The sequence below is a fragment of the Cricetulus griseus genome, chromosome 2, assembly GCF_003668045.3.
Source record: "Cricetulus griseus strain 17A/GY chromosome 2, alternate assembly CriGri-PICRH-1.0, whole genome shotgun sequence".
Taxonomy (NCBI): domain Eukaryota; kingdom Metazoa; phylum Chordata; class Mammalia; order Rodentia; family Cricetidae; genus Cricetulus; species Cricetulus griseus.
Window position 1 is genome coordinate 33,745,626 of NC_048595.1, and position 22,276 is coordinate 33,767,901.

Sequence of the window (22,276 nt, forward strand, 5' to 3'; positions counted from 1 at the left end):
TCTGTGTCTGTGTCTCTGTGTGTGTCTGTGTCTCTGTGTGTGTGTGGTGTGTGTGTGTGTCTCTGTGTATGTATCTGTGTGTGTGTGTGTGTGTGTGTGTGTGTGTGTGTGTGTGTGTGTCTGTGTCTGTGTCTGTGTCTGTGTCTGTGTCTGTGTCTGTGTCTGTGTCTCTGTGTGTGTCTGTGTCTCTGTGTGTGTGTGGTGTGTGTGTGTGTCTCTGTGTATGTATCTGTGTGTGTGTGTGTGTGTGTGTGTGTGTCCTGAGCCTGCCTCCCTCTCTTACGTCCATTGGGATGAATCTCTGCAAACCTTTTCCTGGCTCCTCCTACCTTCTCTATGTCCCTGCAGTGACATTCCACATTCTCCCCAATTCCAGCTCCATCTTTCTATTCTGTGACTTTCCAAATAACTATCTCTCAACCAGGGATTTACTCACTCGCTCAGTCATTTGGATGCTCATGGATATCCCTGTGCTGGCAACAGGAACAACTGCTGTGTACCTGTCACAGGCACACTGACACTATGGAGATAAAAGAGGCAGAGGGGTCCCTCAGCCTGCAGCCTGGGAGGAAAGCCAGGGAAAACAAACCAGGGAAGCAAGCTGCAGCAGTATTATGAAAGAACACTGTCACAGGGATGCAGCGAACCCCACCCCAGGCCAGGTCGTATCAGAGGAAGCAAGCCCCACACAGACAGAGCCTTTCAGAACAAAAGGCCTTCCGTATAGAGCAAGCAGTGTGCGCAAAGGGGTAAAGAGGAGCCCTCTGGGAAGATGTGCCTAGCAGCTATGAGTAGAATGTGTTGCTGAGAAGAGAGCTGGAGAGACTCAGAGAGACCAGAGGCCTTTTGCATGTCTTAGGCTGGAAACTGCTGGGAAGGACCACAGGTCTCAGCATCATGACATGATTCCCACCCTGGAAAGATAGTCTGCAGCAGCATCATAGAGGCAGGATTTGAAAAGCCAGAGAGCAAGCACCTCGAACATCCCACATCAAAAACTGGACCATTCTCAGCAATATGTCACTAGTTCAACACAGGCCGTGGGGCCACTGATTCACCTGCTGGACCTTACCAATGTTGACAGTATCGTTGCATCTGTGTGAGGCTGGGGAATCAGGACCGTGAAGCCAGACAGGCCAAACCCATTGCTTTGGTATAGCCGATCAGTCACCTGGGGAGCCTTCCAACACGGCCCCCTCTCGTCACCACAGAGCCAGGCAGGCACCACATTTTCTAGAATCTTTTTCTACAGCCTTTCCAGTCCTTCATGCTTCCCCCACCCCCACCTCAGCTCAAGGCCCTGCTACCTCTCACCTGAGCCCTGCAGTCACACCCCAGCTAGTCACTCAGCTCTCATGTATCCTGTGCTTTACACCATCATCAGAGCCCTGCTAACACCAAAGCCAGCTTAAGGGGGTTAGCCAAGGCTCTTTGGAGGTCCTCTATGCCCCATCCACACTTTGTGCATGACCTGTAACACCCCAACGGTCTCCAAGCTCAGACTACTCTCCCTCTGTCTCCCATTGGCACCAAGGCACTTGAGGACCCATAGCGGGCCCCCTTCCTCTCAGTACCTCCCATGCTAAGTCCATACCTGGTGCCAGTTAGGAGTACAGAAACAAATGCAATGTGTTCCTTATTGTCATGGAAATGGGGGAAACAGACCAGCAAAGATGAGGTGGGGGTGTGGGGGAGGAAATCAAGAGGAAATTACCTGTGTCCTCCCACTCCTAAGAGCATTGGCTCTTAGGGAATGAGGGACTTGCATATGACAGAACTTGGAGGAAACCAGTTGCAATGGATAAAACCCAACACTAGCGACTAGACTCTGAAGCCAAGCAGAACCGGGCCCTATGTTAAAGCAATAGCGATTATGCCAGCTACAGGCATGAAAGACATGAGTGGGGACAGTGGCCATGTCATTGGGCACTTAATCCCAACTTATAATTATGTGTGTTTGTTTGGCTGCCTCAGTAGGCTGTGAGTTTCATGGGGACGTTCAGCAAGTATCTTTTGGGTTTGCAGTGTAGCCCGGTGTAGAACTCTTGACCTAAGGCCCTGGGTTTGATTGGAAGTACCAAAGAGGGAAGCAGAGTATCTCGAGTACCTACTAAGTTTTAGCTGTGTTCTTGGAATACATATCGGAGAACAAAACCAACAAAGACATCGGACTGCGGGGAATTTAAATTCTAATGAAAGAAAAAGACAGTGGAATAAAGAAATAAGCAAAGCATTCAGTAATTACTAGGTGCCAATATCTGAAGGAATAAAAAACAGAGCATAAGATGAAGTTAAGAAGGAGAGTCAAGCTGGGTGGTGGTGGCACATGCCTTTAATCCCAGCACTCAGGAGGCAGAGGCAGGTGGATCCGATCTCTGTGAGTTAGAGAACAGCTTGGTCTACAAGAGCTAGTTCCAGGACAGCCTGTTGCACAGAGAAACCCTGTCTTGAAATGCCCCCCCCAAAAAAAGGAGACTCAAGAGTTCTGTGCTGAGATGGGGGCAGGAGGGTAGCAGGGTTAAATAGAGGGTCCAAGTAGGCCTCACTGAACCGGTAACGTTTATGTCACTTTGAAAGACACATGAGCACTATTGGCACACGGTGGGGCCACTGAGCACATTTTATAATCTGTCTCGTAAGGGAAATGGTGACAAGTTCTAACATTTGAAGCAAGGTAGAGTAGCAGGTCCCAGGCTAAGGGTTAGGTATTCTGAGCCTCTCCCCACTGTGAGCACTCTTAATTCTGCTTCCTTCTCCCAAAGGCTCAGGTCATGTTGGAGCTGAAGACGCGTGTGGAGGAACTGAAAATGGAGAATGAGTACCAGCTTCGGCTGAAGGATATGAACTACTCAGAGAAGATCAAGGAGCTGACGGACAAGTTCATCCAGGAGATGGAGTCCTTAAAGACGAAGAACCAGGTGTGTCTAAGAGCCTAAACCCGAAGCCTCAGCAATAAGCAGTACCCATGTTGCTGAGCTCCGCCAGCTGCGTGGCCTAAGTGTTACGATAAAGCCCATGGGGAACCTTGGTGGATTCCATGACAAGAGAGGTTGACCGAGGCGGGGGACAAACATGCCAGGCAGACAAGAGCAGAAGTTTTATTAGCTGGAAGTGGAGGCCGAAAGGAAAGAGAAAAGAGGTAAAGAGACAACAGAGACAGAGAGAGGACAGAAGAGAAGAGGGAGACAGGAAAAGTCCCGTCTGCCCCAGGGGAACAGCGTGAATGAGAGAGAGAAAGAGAGCATGAAAGAGAGCATAAATGGGCGGGGGTCTTTCTTTTAAAGGGATCCTTTGCATGTGCGCTGACCAGGGTACTGCCTGAGCGCATTCTGCCAGGTGACAGGGGCAGGCCAGCATAATGCCTGAATCCTTACACTAAGGGTGTCCACACTGTTCAGTTTTGACACCCAGCTGTTGGGGGAGATGTATAGGACACAGGAGTCAACAGGACAGACAGAATATAAAACTTCCCATGTGAATGGTACTGCCAGGTAAAACTGTGCATGGAGAAGAGGTAAGGGTATGATTATCCCCCAAACCTGCTCTTCTGAGTAGCTTACCTTTTGTTTCTAATACACTTTTGGAATTTCCAGATTCTCTATGGTGAGAACTTGTTATTTTCATGTCCAGGGAAACCCCATTTTAAAAAAATGAAGTATCAAGAGTGCTAGGAAAGGGACTAACGGGTGTATTGATCTCTAGATTGCCAAAAGTAAAATCTGTCTTAACAGTTTGTAATTAGGCTTGGCCCTGGAATTTGGTAACCTGTCTTTATGCTATGCCAAATCTGCCTGGCCCCCTCACTACCTTTTGGCTCAAGGAGTAGTTGTACTGGTAACTTATCTTCATGGGTCTGTTTGGTTAAAAAGCCCTTGGCTGTTAAATTTATTCACTCATTTATTTATAATTCACTCAGCCAGGCATCAAGTGTTAGTTCAGTTCGTAAGCCAAACACAAAGCCAAGCCCGGAGGTGGCACCCTCAGCCTGCCAGGAGCTGTCTGGCTCAGGTCCATGCTTACATGTGAGCCTCCTGAACTGACAGCAGTGTGCCTGAAGGACACAACTGAGGCTGGTGTTGGGGTTTTTCTGGTTGGTTGGGTTGGTTGGTTGGTTGGCTGGCTGGTTGGTTGGTTGGTTGGTTGGTTGGTTGGTTGGCTTGGTTTCTGAAACAGGGTCTCACTTTGTAGCTCTGGCTGTCCTGGAACTGTATAGACCAGAAGGCTGGCCTCAAACTCACAGAGATCTGCCTGCTTCTGCCCCCTAAGCGCTGGAATTAAAGGCCACCACACCCAGCTATCAGCAGTAGATGATTGGAATGAATCCCTGAATTGGAATGAATCCTTAAAATATACTTGATCCATGTCCAAACCAAAACTCTTCTCTGACAAATCATTTTACAATTTGTGCAAAAAGAGCAAATAGGATGTGGATAAGGTGGCCCTGTGCTGTGGCTCGGCAGAACAAGGTCTGTGCCAAGTAAGGGCTTGAGAAAAATTTATGAATGAAGGTGTCACCAGTAATAGTAGCTCTTGTCCTATTGGTGTCTTTGACAAATGAGAAAAGTCGACTCTTTGTTTCAGGTTTTAAAAACAGAGAAAGAAAAACAGGACATCTTTCACCGAGAACGCATAGAAGATCTCATGGAAAAACAGGGACGGGAGCTGCAAGACCTAGGTGAGCCACAAGGGGGAGCCACATGGCTGAGGCACAGGCAGCTTAGGGACAACTATCCGAATGATGGCCCCCAGACACAGTAGAAGTCAGGGAACGTGACTGGTCTATGAATACACTACTTTATTGGAACTCACCATGGTTTTTCCCTCCTGTGTATTTACCCATTCCTCAAAATACAAACCTGCCAGTGGGAAGTTCAGGTTCGGAGCTTGACAGTCTGTCCGAGTCCCAGTCTCAGCATTTCCTTGCTGTGTGTTCTGGGGGCTCAGCTTGGTCATCTATAAAATGGAATTATAAAATCCATATTGCGTACTTGGGACATTTTCCTGATCCTGAACTCAAATGCCTCCTACCAGTATCTTCATAGAAATGATTTTTCTAAAGTTGGGTGCAGGGAGCTTGGCCACCTGGTGAGATATAAACAGGGCAATCACATGAGTTAGGCAGGCCTTGAATCTTGAATCTGGAGGTGGCTGCTCCAGCTGGTGTGGGAGGAGCAGGAAAGAACATGGTTGTCATATGTGGTATGTGTGCCCAAGGCTGGCGCTGCCGGCCCACACAGCACACAGCCCCACCTGTCTCTCTCCAGAATGCTGCAACAACCAGAAGCTGCTCCTGGAATATGAGAAATACCAGGAGCTGCAGCTCAAGTCGCAGAGGATGCAGGAGGAGTATGAAAAACAGCTCCGAGATAATGATGAGACAAAGAGCCAGGCCCTGGAGGAGTTGACTGAGTTCTACGAGGCCAAACTCCAGGAGAAAACTAGCCTTCTAGAAGAGGTGATCCCAGGGAGCCTAGCTCTGCATCCCTTTCTGAGAGAAAGGGCTTGGGGGTGGGGAGGTAATTTAGAGCCACTCAGCTGTTCAGCCATCTGTCTGGTAGCTCCTGTGTGCAGCAGGGCACTGTGCCCTGGGAGTCCGGTATGGGCACAGAAGACAAGGTTCCCCCCCTCAAGGCAGCCTCATCTTGCGGGGTGGGGTGTAACCAAATTTACAAAACCAAAGGCATGTGATGGCACATGCCTTTAATCCCAGCACTCAGGAGGCAGAGGCAGGCAGATCTCTTAAGTTCAAGGCCAGCCTGGTCTATAGAGTGAGTTCCAGGACAGCCAGGGCTGCTATACAGAGAAACCCTGTCTTGGAGAAGAAAAAAAAAAAAAAAAAAGGAGGGCAGCAGTCTGAAGCCTGAGTGCCTTGTGAAAAGTAGAGGCACAGCAGGACATGCAGGGTGTAGGGTATCGGTAAGAGGTAGAGAAGGTGGTGGACCCTGAGGCCTGACCTGGTCAGGAGAGAAGGGAGACAGGAAGGAAGTGGACAGGCAGGAGACAGGACAGGGCCTCGGTTTCCATTTCTGTAATTCGATTCCTCTTCCCTTCCACAAGAAAGGCTCCTGTGCTCCCGTCATCCCAGGCACAGCCCCACCAGCCCCTTCTCCCCACACTCTCTCTCCCTCCTTCCCTCCCTCCCTGTGAGCCAGGCACAGGAAGATGTTCGACAGCAGCTTCGGGAATTTGAAGAAACCAAGAAGCAGATTGAAGAAGATGAAGACAGAGAGATCCAAGACATCAAAACTAAGTACGAGAAGAAGCTTCGGGATGAAAAGGAATCCAACCTTCGGCTCAAGGGAGAAACGGGGATCATGAGGAAGAAGGTGTGGGCTGCCCCTCGGTGACCCAGGATGGGTGGGCCCTGGAAGCATCACAGAGGAGGCTGGGGGCAAAGGGCCACATGCAGGTCACACCTCTGGGACAAAGGGGCTGTACCCTCAGAAGAGACCACATCGGGCTTCCCCTCCCCCTTGGGGGAACAATCTGGCATTAGACGGGATCTAACCAGATTGGCTTAGATCTCACTGTGGAACACGTGATCCCCCTGCCTCTTCCTCCCAGGTGCTAGGATTTCAGCCTCCATACCTGACTCCTTCCTTCCTTCCTTCCCTTTCACGGGTTCCCTGTGCTCAGGAAACTCCAAGCTTTCCTTTCTGGACAAGTAGAAGCTGCTGGAAATGGAAATGAGGTCTGAGGATGAGACAGGCAGCCTGGAGACGACTTGGCTCGGGCAGCTCCTGCTCAGACTCCTCCTTAGAAGGGGGAGTGTAAGGTGATGGAAGCAGGGAGGCAGTCAGATGCTTTGTTGGCAAGGTGAGGCAGCTACTTAGTTGTCTGACAGCTCAGAGATCCCTGCAGAGTTGCAGCATTTCTTCTAAGAAGCCGATTTCAGAGCAAGCCCACTCGGAATCAAAGCTTCCTGTTAGAAATCGAACAGTTGTTAGTGACTCCCAGGATAATAAGGTTCTCCTTTCCTGGACATGGCTACGGTGACTCGCATCTGTGACCTTGACCATCACTCAAGGTCAGTGTGGTCTTGGAAACTTCTCTATGAAGCATTTGTAGACAGACTGCTCTCTCCCACAGGCAGTAGACCTATGCCATACTCCCATCATTCATCAGACCTGGGAAATACTGGACTGTCCCGGTCTCCAAAAACTCACTCTCTGAAACAAACAAAATAAGTTTCGCATGCCTGTAATAAGTCCATGCCTGTAATTCCAGTACTTAGGAGCTGAGGCAGGAGGATTACAAGTTCTCAGCTAGTCTGGCTACATAAAGAGTTTGTCACCTTAAAGTAAGAGGGAAACAGCCACCTCACTAGGGAGGTGGAGGCAGGCAGATCTCTGAGTTTGAGGCCAGCCTGGTCTACAAAGAGAGTTCCAGAACAGCCAAGGCTACACAGAGAAACCCTGCCTCAGTTTTGTTGTTGTTGTTGTTTTTAAGTAAAGGGGAAATTAAATGTGAATCTGTGAAGAATCTGTGAAGGTCTCACAGTTTGCAGGGGACATGTGTGTCAGAACTGGGAGGGAAGCAAGAAGCAAGAGAGGGTAATGGAGAGGTGAATATGACCACAGGACATTGTGTGCAAGCATGAAAATCTCAAGTATGGGGGGCTGGGGAAATGGCTCAGCGGTTAAGAGCACTGGCTGCTCTTCCAGAGGTCCTGAGTTCAATTCCCAGCAACCACATGGTGGCTCACGACCATCATCTATAATGTCTCTAATGAGATCTGGTGCCCTCTTCCGGCCTGCAGGCATATATGCAGGCAGAACCCTGTATATATAATAAATAAATAAATCTTTTTTAAAAAGAAATTTTCATGTATGGACAAAAACTATTTCTCAATTTATAAAAAGGCTGCCCCCACTACCACCCCCCCCCGCGCCCCAAAAAATACAATAACAGCAATAACAAAATCCACTCCCCAAAGCCCATGGATGTGGAGTGATGAGGGGTTTAGTTCTCTGGAGGAGGGCCAGCCCCATTCACTGTTGAGGTGGTGGGATGAGGGTCAACTCCAAGGCCCCAAGGACCTTCACTGCTGCTGTCCACATCTTCAGTTCAGCAGCCTGCAAAAGGAAATCGAAGAGCGCACCAACGACATCGAGAACCTGAAGGCAGAGCAGATGAAGCTGCAGGGAGTCATCAAGTCCCTGGAGAAGGACATCCAAGGCCTCAAGAGGGAGATCCAGGAGAGGGACGAGACCATTCAAGACAAGGTGAGGGCTGCGCTCTGCCCTCCCCAGCCACTGCCCGGAGGGACCCGGGCGGAGCTGGAGGGCCCTGGCTTCTTAGGGATCACTCACTTGACTTGGTGAGGGAAGAACCATCTATGAAGTGCCCGCCGCGTGTTTGGCATGGAGCTAATTCATGCCAACACATCACACTCAGTTCTACCAACAACCTCGTGGCGTGAGCAACCCAGGGTTGTGTCTCATGAAGCCAAGTTCCAAGAGGCTGAATTTACTGCCCAAGGTCCCACAGTTTGTAGGGGGCAGACCTTGGAGAAGAACCTGAGCCACCTGGCCTCCAGATTTCTGCTTTCTACTAAACCAGGCATCCTAGGATGGCCCACTTTGTAGTCTAAGGGTAATCCACCTGCCACACTGTCCATACTGTATTGCTGTTGCTGGTCAGAAGGGGACATCCACAAGGTTGGTCCTGTAACTACTGGGCAACCCAGGAAGATGGGAATCTTTTGTTCTGAATACTCAGCTAACAATCACATATATTTTCTATGGACACACCACTACAACATCCAGGATTTGCTATCCTCCTGAGCAAACCCAGACTCCATGCCCACCTCTCCATCCACTCTGCATCTTTTGCCTCACCAGACAGAATTCTCCTGTGACCACACATGGGCTTCAGTGTTAGATAAGTAGGTTCCAGCACAGGCCCCTCTGCTGACCAGGCCCTGTGCCATCCTGTTTTCTCCCGGGACATAGGAGCTTGTAAGGATTCGGTGAGCTAGTGTCTGCATGCTGTTTCTGTACAGGAAGTCTTGTATATGGCGTGGGCTTTGGAGAAGGGTCAGGACCCTCTTCAGATTCTCCAAGAGGGAACTTACAAGAAAGAAACCAAGCGCTCCTACTGCAGAAAATCATAACCCCTCTTAGCCCAGCAGCCTTCCCAGTTCCCACGACTGGTCCCAGCAGCACAGCTGACAGAGTCCAAGTGTAGTTAGGTTATTCTCCCACTGAAAAGCCTTCAGTAGCTTCCCATGGCCCGCAGCAGCGGTCAGAAAACTAGACCATTAGATGATAGCTACTTCAGGCTTTCCAGGCCATATGGTCTCTGTCTCAACTAATCAAACCCGGGTACCACATGTGAGACCACCCAGATACAAAATTGTAGTTGATTGGGTTGTTTTTTGTTGTTGTTGTAGTTGTTGTTACTGTTTTCTCTTTTACTTATTGCTCTTTGGGTCTTTTGAGGTCCACCACCCAGCTCCCAAATAAATACACACACAGGGTCTTATTCTTACTTATGAACGCCCGCCCTTAGTTTGCCTTGTTTCTAGCCAGCCTTTTCCTTTCTTTCTTTCTTCCTTTCTTTCTTTCTTTCTTTCTTTCTTTCTTTCTTTCTTCCTTCCTTCCTTCTTTCTTGCCATCTTAACTTAAATTATCCCATCCACCTTTTGCCTCTAGGCTTTTATCTTTCTCTATTTCTTTCTTTACTTCTTTCTCCATGGCTTGCTGTTTTGCTAGGGGGCTGGCCCCTAGAGTCCTTCTCTCGCTCATCTGTCTTTCTTTTTCTCCTTCCATTTATTCTCCCTGCCTGCAGTCCCTGCCTATCCTTTCTCCTGCCTTGCTATTGGCCATTCAGCTCTTTATGAGACCAATTAAGTGCTTTAGACAGGCAAAATAACACAGTGCCACATAGTTAAATGCAACATAAAGGAATGCAACACATTTTTGCATCGCTAAACAAATATTCCACCGTGTAAACAAATGTAACACATCTTAAAATAATATTCTACAACACAAATAGACACAAGTGTACTTGGCCGTGTTCCAACCGAAATGGACAGAAGCAGGCAGCAGGTCAAGTTGGGTTCAGAGGCTGTGCTTGCCAATCCCTGGCTTCTGGGATGACTTCTGAATAGGGCAGAAGCCTTGCCTTCCTCCATTCCTCCCCCAGCCTCCTATGTAACCACCCTCTGAACCAGTGTATCACACTGAAGTGGGTGTCTGTGGCCTCCTGCAGTGTCACAGCTCTGTGTCTTCTACCCTAGAGGGTTCCATGTGCCAGAGCCCTGTGACATTAGTCATCCGTGTGCCAGAGCCCTGTGACATTAGTCATCCGTGTGCCAGAGCCCTGTGACATTAGTCATCCGTGTGCCAGAGCCCTGTGACATTAGTCATCCGTGTGCCAGAGTCCTATGACATTAGCCATCCGTGTGCCAGAGCCCTGTGACATTAGTCATCCGTGTGCCAGAGCCCTGTGACATTAGTCACCTGTCTCTCTCATCTCACTTCCAGGAGAAGCGAATTTATGATCTGAAGAAGAAGAACCAAGAACTAGAGAAATTCAAGTTTGTCCTCGACTACAAAATAAAGGAGCTGAAGAAGCAAATAGAGCCTCGGGAGAACGAGATCAAAGTGATGAAGGAGCAGATCCAGGAGGTGAGGGCCAGCACTCACACACACACCCTGCCCTCAGACCTCTGTCCCCACTAACTCTGTTGCTTACTGGCTCCGGGGAAAAGAGAGAAAACACTGCTCACAGCCAAGGCATGTGCAGCTTCCAGCTTCCAAAAGCAAGTTAGATGGGGATTTAACTTGCATTCTTTGAACTGTGTAGGTCCAGGTTAGTCTTACTGTAGCGACAAATGGGAGCTGCAGCTATTGAGTATGTATGGTCACTAGGGGGCAGTGTGTACTCAGTCAAAAGGTAATATTAACCACCCAACACCAAGCACTGCTTCTCAAACCTGGGATATTGCTGGGGCTCTAGGCCTGGGTCTGGTGTTTGGACTTCTGACAGGGCACCAGAAGTCTCCTAAGGGCTCTTAAAACCAAGAGTGGAGCAATTAAGAATCTGTTCCGGGGAGCAAACAGGAGAAAGGTGGAGAGAAGAGACATTAGAACCAAGCTGGCTGGACATGCATTTCTAGATACCAGTGGCCCAGATGTGCGCCTTTCTTACAACATTCTGTTTACCCACCAGACGCCACTGGGTACAGAACAGCTATGATTCGGAGGCCATGATGACCTAAAATTGAGTTGTTGATATTTTCTGCCAAAATTACTCTTGATTTTCCCCCCTCCCCTCTATCCAGTTTGTTTCACAGTCAAATGGAAATGTAAAAAGGTCTTTCCTGATTCTTTCTCTCAAGTCCCATGTCCAAAAGCATCACCAATACCCATCAAGTAATATTTCAAACCCAGTACTCCTTCCCTGGTGGGATTGCTCTGGTCCAAGCCTCCACCATTGCTTTAAAAAGAAAAGAAGGAGGAGGAGAAGGAGAAGGAAGACTAATTTGTTTTCATTTTACTTAAGTGGTGGGGTGATCTTGCCACAGCACCTCATGTAGAGGTCAGAAGACAACTTGCAAGAGACAGTTTTCTCCATCCACCACGTGGGTTCCAGAGATGGGTCTCAGGTCCTCGGGCTTAGCAAGCACCTTTGCCTGCTGAGACATCTCACCAGCCCCCTCCACCATTTCTTATCTAGACTTGACTGGGGATACAGCCTGGCCTCCACCAGGCAAAGGCCTCAATGGTGTCCCCTTCCACTAGAATATAATCCAAAGACTCTACGCCTCTCACCATCTCATGCTTTCCTCCCCTGCTCCAGTACCAGCTTCCTGTCAGCTCCTAAAAGCCATGCTGCCCGGTTTTAGGAACTCTGTGGTAGGTTCCCCTCTGCTTGGAAAACTGTCCCCTGGATCGTCATGTGACTGGTTATTCATCTTTCCTGTCTCAGCTTAGCTGTCTCCTCTTCAAAGATGCCTTCCCTGGCAAAGAAGGGTCCCACTCTTCCCTCCATTTTCTCTAGGTGCTTGTGCCGAAGGAGCAGGGCAGCTGGCAGCATCTTTACCTTTCTTGATGTCCATGGCCAAGGTGGTGCTGGTGTGCTCAGCAGAGAAACCAGGCAGAGGTCCCTGGTGGGCTCTGTGGTGGGTGGGTATGGTTTTCCCCATGGCGTCTGCAGGGTGCTCTCTCTGCCCACAGCTGGCCACAGAGCTGCCTCCTTGGGGCTCCCTACCACACGCTGGTGACTTCAGGGCCAAGGAATGGCAATTGACTTTGTCCTTTCAGTAGCAAAATATCTCAGCCTGAGGAACTTGCGAACAACAGAAATTTTTCTCACTGTCTTGGAGGCTGAAAGTCCAGGATCAGGGCATCAAAAGAATGGGGGGCAGGAGGGTCTGTATGTCATAGACAGTGACTTCTGTGTGTCCTCACACTGTGGAAGGACGAAGGGAGAATGGCCGGCTCCTTCAGGCCTCTTTTTAAGAACATCTGTGAGGGCCCTGTCCTGTGATCAGCACGCCCGTGGGATCATTCACACACACACACACACACACACACACACACACACACACACACACCATGCCCACTCCTTATGCCAAGAGCTCAGGGCTGCTATCTGGCCCTGGTTCTTTATAGGAACCTCTAACCATGGGCCTTTTCTTTGGGAAGTAGTGACATGTTCACAAATGCCCACTGCAGATCTCTGGCTAAGTTCTCCTACAGGACAGAAGGTTCAAGCCCTTGGCTTGTGTCCAGAGATCTCTGTGAATGAGCAGGAACCCAGCCTTGATGGAGCTCCCCCTCTTCATACACACTTCCCCAGCGCCTCTCTGTGGAGAAAAAGAATCTCTTGCAGTATTCTTGTGGTTTCAGTTTCAACACATTTATCTGTTCTTCTAGTGTGGGGTTTCTCGAAGCTATCTGTGTTCTGGAGCAGCTGAGTCTTCACTGCCCAGGGCTGTCCTGTGTGCTATGGAGGGCTTTAGCACTGTCTTTTGTCTCTGCTCTCTCCATGCCAGAAGCACCCGCCCCTGCCTGGGTTGTTATTATCCAAAACATCTCCAGACACTGCCAGATGTCCACTGGGGGACAAAGCGCTTCTTCCACTCTCCCGTCCCTCTCCACTGAGACTTGTCACCATGAATAGAATGGAATGTCCATGCTGGGAAAGAGAAGTTCCCACATTCTGGGCTCGTCTCCTGGTTTTCCAGCCAGAGCCCCTCACACTTTACATATTTTGCAGTTTATATTTATGTCCTTGAAGTCATGTGAGGCTCTGCCTGTGGAGGAAAGAGGAAGGGAAAAAAATATGGTCCCAGGTCACTTCCATCCTAACCCAGTCTGTCATTGTGGCATAGGACTGATAAGAGGTATGATCAGCTATGCCACACAGACATGACCTTCAGGGGCCCTGATTAGTGGGGGCACCTTTTCTCTCTTCCAACTGCCATTTCCCTGTCTTAAGACATTGTCTTCTAGGGCTGGAGAGATGGCTGAGAGGTTAAGAGCACTGGCTGCTCTTCCAGAGGTCCTGAGTTCAATTCCCAGCAACCACTTGGTGGCTCACAACCATCTGTTATGAGATCTGGTGCCCTCTTCTGAATACACTATACATAATTAATGAATTAATAATAAAAAGACATTGTCTTCCTTCACGGGTGCCCAGTGCAGCCAGTTAGCTAGTCTCCTGCCTGGGCTCTAGTTTTCTTTCTTCTGATAGAACCAATCTCTATGTTAGACTCCTCCCCACTACCCATGCCAGCTCCCGGTGAGGCTCTTCAGTGACATTAGTGTGGTGGACCCCTCAGCCTGCCTCCAGTGCTGTGTTATCTTTCAGTCATCTAGACCAGTGCCAGCCTGCAGAAATGTACCAGGCCACCACCCAGTGGTCCTCTGTAGGCAAGCTGCTCTCTGCCTGCCATTCTCTCCCCCCCTTTGTCCTCCAATACCCTCTAACAGTGGCTCTCAACCTTCCTAATGCTGTGACCTTTTAATACAGTTCCTTATGTTGTGGTGAGCCCAACCATAAAATTATTCCGTTGCTACTTTATAGCCATAATTTTGCTAATGCTATGAATTGTAACATAAATATCTAGATATTGCATATCTGAAATGTATGGATATCTGATATGTAACCCCAAAGGGGTCAAAACTCACAGGTTGAGAAACACAGCTCTATAACATTCAGCTGAAGTGGCCCTTCCCAGGGTAGGCACATGCTCAAGTCCCTGGTGTACACAGGGCACTTTCTGCCTAGGGTACCTTCTGCCTCAGCCACAAATAACATTTCATCCATCACACAGCCACCTCGTCCATTCAGACCAGAGGCTTCTAGGACGCAGAAACTACCCCCTCATCAGTTCTGTATTCTTAGCCTCCCACAGCTCATTGCTTTTCAAAACAGATTTATCAAGTTGTGTATGTTATGTGTAAGAGCATTTTGCCCTGAATGCATACGTGTGCCCTACATGTGTGCCTGGCTCACACAGAGGCCAGAAAGGAGCATCAGATCCCCTAGAACTGGAGTTACAGACAGCTGTGGGCCACCACGTGGGTGCTGGGAAACAAAACCTGGTCCTCTGTCAGAGCAGCCGATGTTCTTAACCACTGAGCCACCTTCCTAGCCCTGAAGGTGCTCATTCTTCCTTTGGCTGTGGAAAGCCCCATTCTTGTGTGTTCTCTATAGGCTCTCTGCAGTCTGCCACGCCTCTTCCGGAGGCGGGTACTTCCTGTTTCTCCTCCTACCTCCTCACCCTTCCTCCCTTTGCCCAATACAGGTGCCTGCTCTCCCTCCCTCCCTTTCATCCTCTATCAGATGGTCACAGGGTCCATCCGGACCTCGGAGGGCTATTAATGCTAAAGAGGCATTCCTCTGTGTTCAAGAACATGGAGGTAGCTTCTTAGAAGTTTCCCAGGCTTTCAGAAGGTTGACAGGAACCTTAAAATGTGATGATAAAACCTAGGGTAGGTTGGGGGGGGCGGGATTCCACCCACCTCCATCCTACACACAAAACAAGGAGCATCCCATGCCCTAAAAACAGTCAGTGAGCCTCCATTGTACTACCATGAGTAGCAGTGCCATCAGATTTGGGGTGGCTATCAAACACCACCCTTTGAGTGGGAACTGGGTTTCTCCACAGCCGGTCTCATCCGAACCAGATGTGCCTTGGACAGATCCGACAAGGGAGAGCAAACCTTTCTTGCTGGTGTCTCCTGCCATCTTTTTGAAGAGGGGGCAGCTCTCGGTTGTGTCCTTCTCAGCTCTTCCCCGTGTTGTGCCCTAGACTGAGAGCTACCCACGTGGCACTCTGGTCCCTCAGAGCTCTCTGCTTTAGGAACAAGCCTCAACTGTCCATTTAGAATGATCGTGCATCCCGAGGATCAAGCTCCACTTGTGCAGCCTTCCAAATCGGGTGAGGGAGGTGTTTCTCTGGAGGGACCCGCCTTGAGCAGCAGTTGAGAAACCAGGATTTAGAGTGACTGAGTTAGAAAGGACTAAATAAATAAATAAATAAATAAATAAGAGGAATCTGCCAGGTTAGGGAAAGGGGCAGTGACCAAGATGAAAACTTCACAGTCTGGCCACAGACACCCAGGACCCCAGTGGACCTGGTATCGACTCAGGTGGGGTGCTTTTAGGATGCAAGCAGTAAGGCCAGAGATCTCGTTCAAGAGGACATGGCTGGGAACCAGAGCAGAAATACAGTGTCGGGAATTCCCCGTGAAAGATGTCTGCTCTCAAATGTGGTTTTCATTCCTGACCTCCTTGTTCATGCCTCCCCGGTTCATCCCCTGGTTCTCTGTAGATGGAAGCCGAACTGGAGCGTTTCCATAAGCAGAACACGCAACTGGAGCTGAACATCTCGGAACTGTTACAGAAACTGAGAGCCACGGATCAGGAGATGCGCAAAGAGCAGCAGAAGGTGCGAGGATTTCAGCGTCTGGCAGCGCGTGCGTGGCCTCGGGATCTGGCACCTGCCTGCAGCGGGCAGCTGGCTCCTCGAGACAGCCAGCCATTGCTAAGAAACACTTCCCATTTTAACTCATGCTCTTGCCCACAGGCCTGTCTGGTTCCAGGCCTGCACGAATTTACATGTCCAAATTCATTTACGACTTTAAAACAGCTTGGGTGTGTGGATGAGAGGGGGAGAATGCTGGTTTTGTAGCAGGGGGTTGTGACCCATTTGGGGTCAAATGACCTTCTCACAGGAGTCACACATCAGATAGCCTACATCTCAGATATTTATGTTACAATTCATAATAGTAGCAAAATTACAGTTATGGAGTAGCAACAAAAATATTTTTTTATGACTGGGGGTCAGAGGAACTGTGTTAAAGAGTGTCAGTATTAGGAAGGTTGAGAACCACTGTCTTATAGAAACACCCTTAGCCTTGGGTTTGTTTGACCTGGGGAAGAACATGATTTTAAAAGGTCATTTGCCCTTAATGAAGTGGTTAAATGCTCTGAGCACCCCAAAATTGCTGATGTTGGGAGAACCTTAGAGACCATCCATTCCAGTCTGCCCATGTGCAGAGGTCAGAGGAGGAAGTCAGGTGCCCGACTGTCACTCTCTGCCTCATGTCCTTGAGACAGAATCTATCACTCAATGTGGAGCTTGCCATTTTCTTCAGGTACACTAGCTGGCCAGGGACCTTAGCAACCCTCCTGTCTCCACTTCGCAGTGCTGGGGTTTTAGGCTCCTGGGATGCTGGGATCTAAAGCTGGGTCCTCATGCCTACACAACAAGCACTCTTACCCATTGAGCCATCTCTCCAGCCCCTCCCCCCCCCCCTCCCCCCCCCCCCCGTGTGTCTTGAGATAGTATCTTATTCTGTAACCCAGGCTGGCCTGGAACTGATGGGATAGCCCAAGCTTGCCTCGGAACTCTTAATGCTGGCCCATTGTACATCTGGCCCATTGCAGTCTTTTTATCTTGTAAATAAGCACAGTAAGTAAGGGCCAAGAAATGAGGAGAAAAACAAAACTTCACCCGGTGCTCAGAGCCAGCCTGGGAAAGCGTAGTCCTCTGGCCCCAGGCAAGGATGCAGTTGTGTACTCGGCCTGCGGGCCACCTGAAATCTTTTCCAAATCAGACTGAGCTTCTCTGTCCTCCTCAGTAAACACTGACCGTGCACACTGCCAAAGCTGCAGAGCTGCACATGGGAAGAGGGCAGGGCCCAGCTCTTCACAAGCCGAAAGGGCTGATGAGTGATTTGTAGCCTGTGCATACATAAACTATGTAGAGATAGAAAATTATGTACAGAGAAATTGTATATACCTGTGGATATATATGTAAAGTGGATAAAGGGGTATGGGAGTAGAGAGAAAGGAGACATCCCCTTAGGTCAGGGTGGGGGAAGGTGGCTGTCAAGGAAAGCATGGCTGGGGATTGGAGAGCTACTCCAGTGTACAGCAATCTGTAGGGGTTCTCAGCCATTCACAGCAGTGCTCCCGACTGTCAAGGGAACAGATGCTGGGTGAGGTCCTAATGGGGTTGAGGGTGGCCCTGGGTATGGATCTGCGGGAGAGAATGATACATCTTTCTTGGCTCTAAAAAGAGTGTGGCCACATGAGCTTCCTTTCATCTTAGGAGCCTGAAACCACTAACGGGATCTAGAGCAATAGGAATGCCATGTGCTTGCAGTCTTGAGCCTGTCTTCTTGGCAGCTCTTCAGGCAGGGTATCCAGCCAGGCAGGTGTACAAGAGTCTCAGAACTGCCACCTTTGGGCTGACCGCCCGTCTGGCATTCTGTGCCCAGGGTGATCCCCAACAGTCAGGTGTCAATCCCAGACAAGGATACGCTGGTCCCTCTCTGTGTCATTTAGCCTCTTCCTGAAGCCCCTGGCCCCTCCTCATGGAGTGCGCCCTGCAGTCCCAGGAGTCAATGTCTGATTACAGGAGAGGGACCTGGAAGCGCTGGTCCGACGGTTCAAGACAGACCTTCACAACTGCGTGGCATACATCCAGGAGCCCCGGCTGCTGAAGGAGAAGATCCGTGATCTCTTTGAGAAGTATGTGCAGCGGGCAGACATGGTGAGCTCTGAGTGCCCTGCCCTGCCCCAGCCACACTGCCCTGCACTATACTTTACATCTTCCCCCTTTTGCTGAGTCTCCCAAATCCACCAGGTGGAAATTGCAGGGTTGAACTCAGACTTGCAACAGGAGTATGCCCGCCAGCGGGAACACCTGGAGAGGAACCTTGCCACTCTCAAGAAGAAAGTGGTCAAGGAGGGCGAACTGCATCGCGCCGGCTATGTCCGCATCATGCAGGTAATGGACGTGTACGTCCCTTTGCTTCCTGAGACCACCCACTGTCCAGGCTCCCCAGATGTCGTCCAGGGACCCCACGCATTTTTTTTATGGCTCCTCTTCTCTGACTTCTCAGAGCTCATCCTGGCTGTCATTATGGCCCAGGGTCCACCAAGGAGCCCATCTTGGCATCGTCATGCCCACTAGTGGCCTTGTTGCTTCCTCCCTGTTCCACTTGCCATCTCATCCCTAGCCCTAACAAGCCGGCATCCTGCCTCTCTCTTCTAAGTTACCCGCGATATGGCCAGGTCACAGCTCTCCTGACTCCTTCCTCCTGACTCCTTCGCCCCCTTTTCTCTTCTAGCTCCTGGTTCACCTGACTTTGCTGCTTTTTATTTATTCTGTTCTTCCCACCTCCTGGGATGTATCTAGCCAGTCTCCACCTGCCTCTTCTCCCTTTCTGGTGCCTCAGGTCTTACCCTTATCTCTTGGTCCAGATTGAGCCATACCCACGGAGTTGGCAATGATCATACTTAATGAGCTCCCACACCCAACTCCCAGGATCCTTCAGCAGACAACTCAGGGAGCCTAACCCCATTCCTGCCCCCACCCAAGCACTCTGTCGGGACTGCCCATCAAGATGCTTCTGCCAGATCTCTGTTTGGGTGTCAGTATCATCTGAGGCAATTAATATGAATTTATATCAAAAGAGAACATCGGAATCACATAGGGCACATACTTTTCTGGTTACATTTCTTTAATGTCCTGATTGAAACTCTGGGATGGGAACAGGGTGTAGTTTGGATTGAAACCAGATACCAGGTTGGAAAGTTACATGCAGCAATTGAGGCCAGATCAAGGCACAGCTGGTCTCTTGCCATTTTAAAACCAGCACCCCTTCCCACTATATTCTCAAACCATTTCTATTCTGGATCATGCAAGTTCCCAGAGACCCAGAAAGAGGAGTGGGTGTGATTGGCAGGCCCCTTGGTACCACCAACTACACACAGCCTTGCTAAGGGCCTGGGGTACCCAAACCATGGGCTTTGAGCACAGGAAGCTAGGCAGGGAGACCAGGGTGACAGTATTTGTCACCCGATGGCATGGCTGAGCCCTGCCACCACCGCACCAGCCTGAGGTCCTCCAGGGGCTGGTCCCTCTCTCCACACCAAGCAGAAGCCCAAAGCAACAAGTCCGTTCCAGGAGGGGAGGGAGGAAGGGGGAAGCGCAAGCTTGCTGTAGGGCACAAATTCCTTCATGAGGCTGCTAGGGCAGACGCCATGCTTCTTCCCCACCCCATTCCCTAGAGAGTGCTGGACCAGGGTCCTACCCTGGACTAGGGTAGGAGTGTGCAGCAGAAGAGACTCAACCAATGCTCCTATGAGGTGGGTCCCTGGAAGTCTTCTATCTTAAACAGCATTGAAACTTGTGTGTCAGCCAGGTGTGGTAGCTCACACCTTTAATCCAAGCATTCCAGAGGCAGAGGCAGGTAGATCTTTACATTTGAGGCCAGCATGGTCTACGGAGCTAGTTCTAGGGCAGCCAGGGCTACACAGGGAAACTCTATCTTGGGGGTAGGGACAAGAAACCTGTGTGCTGTGACCTCTGTGGATCTAAAGAAGAGACTCAGACCACATCAGGGGACAAGAAGGAGGCCTGGGGGTGGAGCTCTGGGTCCCACCAACACCACCACAGGCACACACAGAGATTTCTTGCTGATTTTATTGAGGCTCTGGATAAGACTTGGCTTGCAAAAGTTGGGAAGGTTTTCTTTCCCCAAGGGTTAGGGTTTGAACCCAGGGCTTCGTGCATACCAAGGAGCACTGTCACATGTCCAGCCCAGAAGATATTTTTAAAAAGACTGCTCTTTCTAAAGAACTGCTGTCCTAGGTACTAGAAGCTGTTTTCTTCTTTGATCTTGAGATTGAACGAGAGGACTAGGCCCAAGTCACAGGAGGTTGCAGGGCCTATGCAGGCAAAGCCTAGCTGGGGACTGTATTCTCACGCAGGGCATGGGGGTGAATGGACACAGCATCTGAGTAGACCAAGGCAACCGTGCTTCACTGCTCTTTGGCCAAGAGACTGTGGGGCTCCAGAGACCACTCTGTTTATTTGTAATGTGGGGCAAAAGACACCAACCCCAGTGCCACTGTGATGCTTGGCCAAGATAAACAGCAGCCACCTGCCTGGTACAGAATTAGGGCTCAAAAATGCCATTTCTTCTTTAATTTCTTTTTAAAATTGTTTTATTAATTTTTTTTCATTTGTTTTACATACAGACCACCTCCCTTCTACTCCCCCCATCCACTCCTCCTCCATCTCCATTCAGAAAGGGCCAGTATGCATTCATGTTCATGTGGGCACAGATGTGTGTAAACATTTATGGAAGCCAGAAAAAAAATGCCCATTTCTTTTCCTTTATACCAGCAAAGAAACAATTCAAGAGCTACAGTGAAAATAATTGAATGAGTCTAAAAGTCCATCATACATGGCCTGGGGGTGGGAAAGGAGAGCACAACTGATTCCAGATACACACATACACACATACATACACACACATACACACATACATACACACACATAAACATATACACACACATACACACATACATACAACACATAAACATATACATACATACACACATATATACACATAAACGTATACACACACATACACACATACATACAACACATAAACATACATACATACATACACACACATAAACATATACACACACATACACACATACATACACACACATAAACATATACATACACATACACACATACAACATACACACACATAAACATACACACACACATACATACACACACATAAACATACACACACACATACATACACACACATAAACGTATACACACACATACACACATACATACACACACATAAACATATACACACACATACATACACACACATAAACGTATACACACACATACACACATACATACACACACATAAACATATACACACACATACACACATACATACACACCTATAAACGTACATGCACACACATACACACATACATACAACACATAAACATACATACATATACACACATATAAACATACACATACATACACACACACACACACACACACACACACACACACACACACAGGTGGTGGCTAGGAGCCCTGAATGCCTTAGTAGGTGGTGGTTTGGAACTGCTGGAGTTCCTCTGTGGCTACCAGGGCTCCAGTACTTTATTCCAAAACGGCTAAGGAAAGCCAGGGCAGGCACAGTGACTGAGCAACTCATTGAAAACAACTGAGCGGAGAAATGGGGCCACCATCTCATTTGTATATACAGATAGGAGCTCAGGGCCTCCCCACACTGCTCCCTGGCATGCCCATGCAAATATGGGAATGAGAGTTGCTATGCAATACAAACACCTCGAACACACATTTTATTCATCCCCTTCACACTTTTCAAGGTCGTCTTACACAACAAGCTGTGTGTCAGCCATGGAGAATTCCAAGATAGATTTAAAGTATTCCCGCCCTCAGAGAGCCTGGGGAGCATGGACTGTCAAATCTATCCGGTGGTGTGGGCCCACGGAAGAAACATGCTCCTTGAAGACCCAAAAGAGGGAGGGCTTGTTGGAGTTTGGTCTCAGGGTGGGTGGAAGGCGACTGAGGATCAGCCGGGAGAAGGGCCTTCCTTCCAGGCAGAGAGACAGCAGAGGAAGGGGCGGGGTTGAGAGTGGGGACTCGGGATCCACAGACCTCACTTTTGCAAAGCATCTGAAGCAGCGAGAATCCACCTGAATGGTACTTAGCCCTGGGTCATGTTGGAAAAGGCCCTCTGCTCCTTGCCAAGAACTGTGAGACTCATCCTCAACACAGGTCAGAGTCCTTCTCAGACACAGTTGCCTCAGTTGGCAGAGTATTCAGTCAAGTGAAGAAACCTGTTAGACGGATGTCAGGTTAGGAATAAAAAAGAAAAGCTTGGAAAGGGGGACTTGGTGATGCCAAAGGCATTTCAGAGTAGAAATGAGGAATTGAAATGCC

General features: G+C 49.3%; 1 protein-coding gene across 1 annotated transcript in view; it reads left to right on the forward strand.

Moving 5' to 3' along the window:
• Cfap57 (cilia and flagella associated protein 57) overlaps positions 1-22,276 on the forward strand; it is a 71,212-nt gene that overhangs the window by 36,190 nt on the left and 12,746 nt on the right. The window contains exons 13-21 of the mRNA XM_027399075.2: positions 2,763-2,918; positions 4,582-4,675; positions 5,265-5,455; positions 6,153-6,326; positions 8,067-8,225; positions 10,491-10,634; positions 15,794-15,910; positions 17,888-18,022; positions 18,116-18,259. Of these exons, the coding sequence (XP_027254876.1) occupies positions 2,763-2,918; positions 4,582-4,675; positions 5,265-5,455; positions 6,153-6,326; positions 8,067-8,225; positions 10,491-10,634; positions 15,794-15,910; positions 17,888-18,022; positions 18,116-18,259 (1,314 nt within the window). The remainder of the gene's footprint in view (positions 1-2,762; positions 2,919-4,581; positions 4,676-5,264; positions 5,456-6,152; positions 6,327-8,066; positions 8,226-10,490; positions 10,635-15,793; positions 15,911-17,887; positions 18,023-18,115; positions 18,260-22,276) is intronic.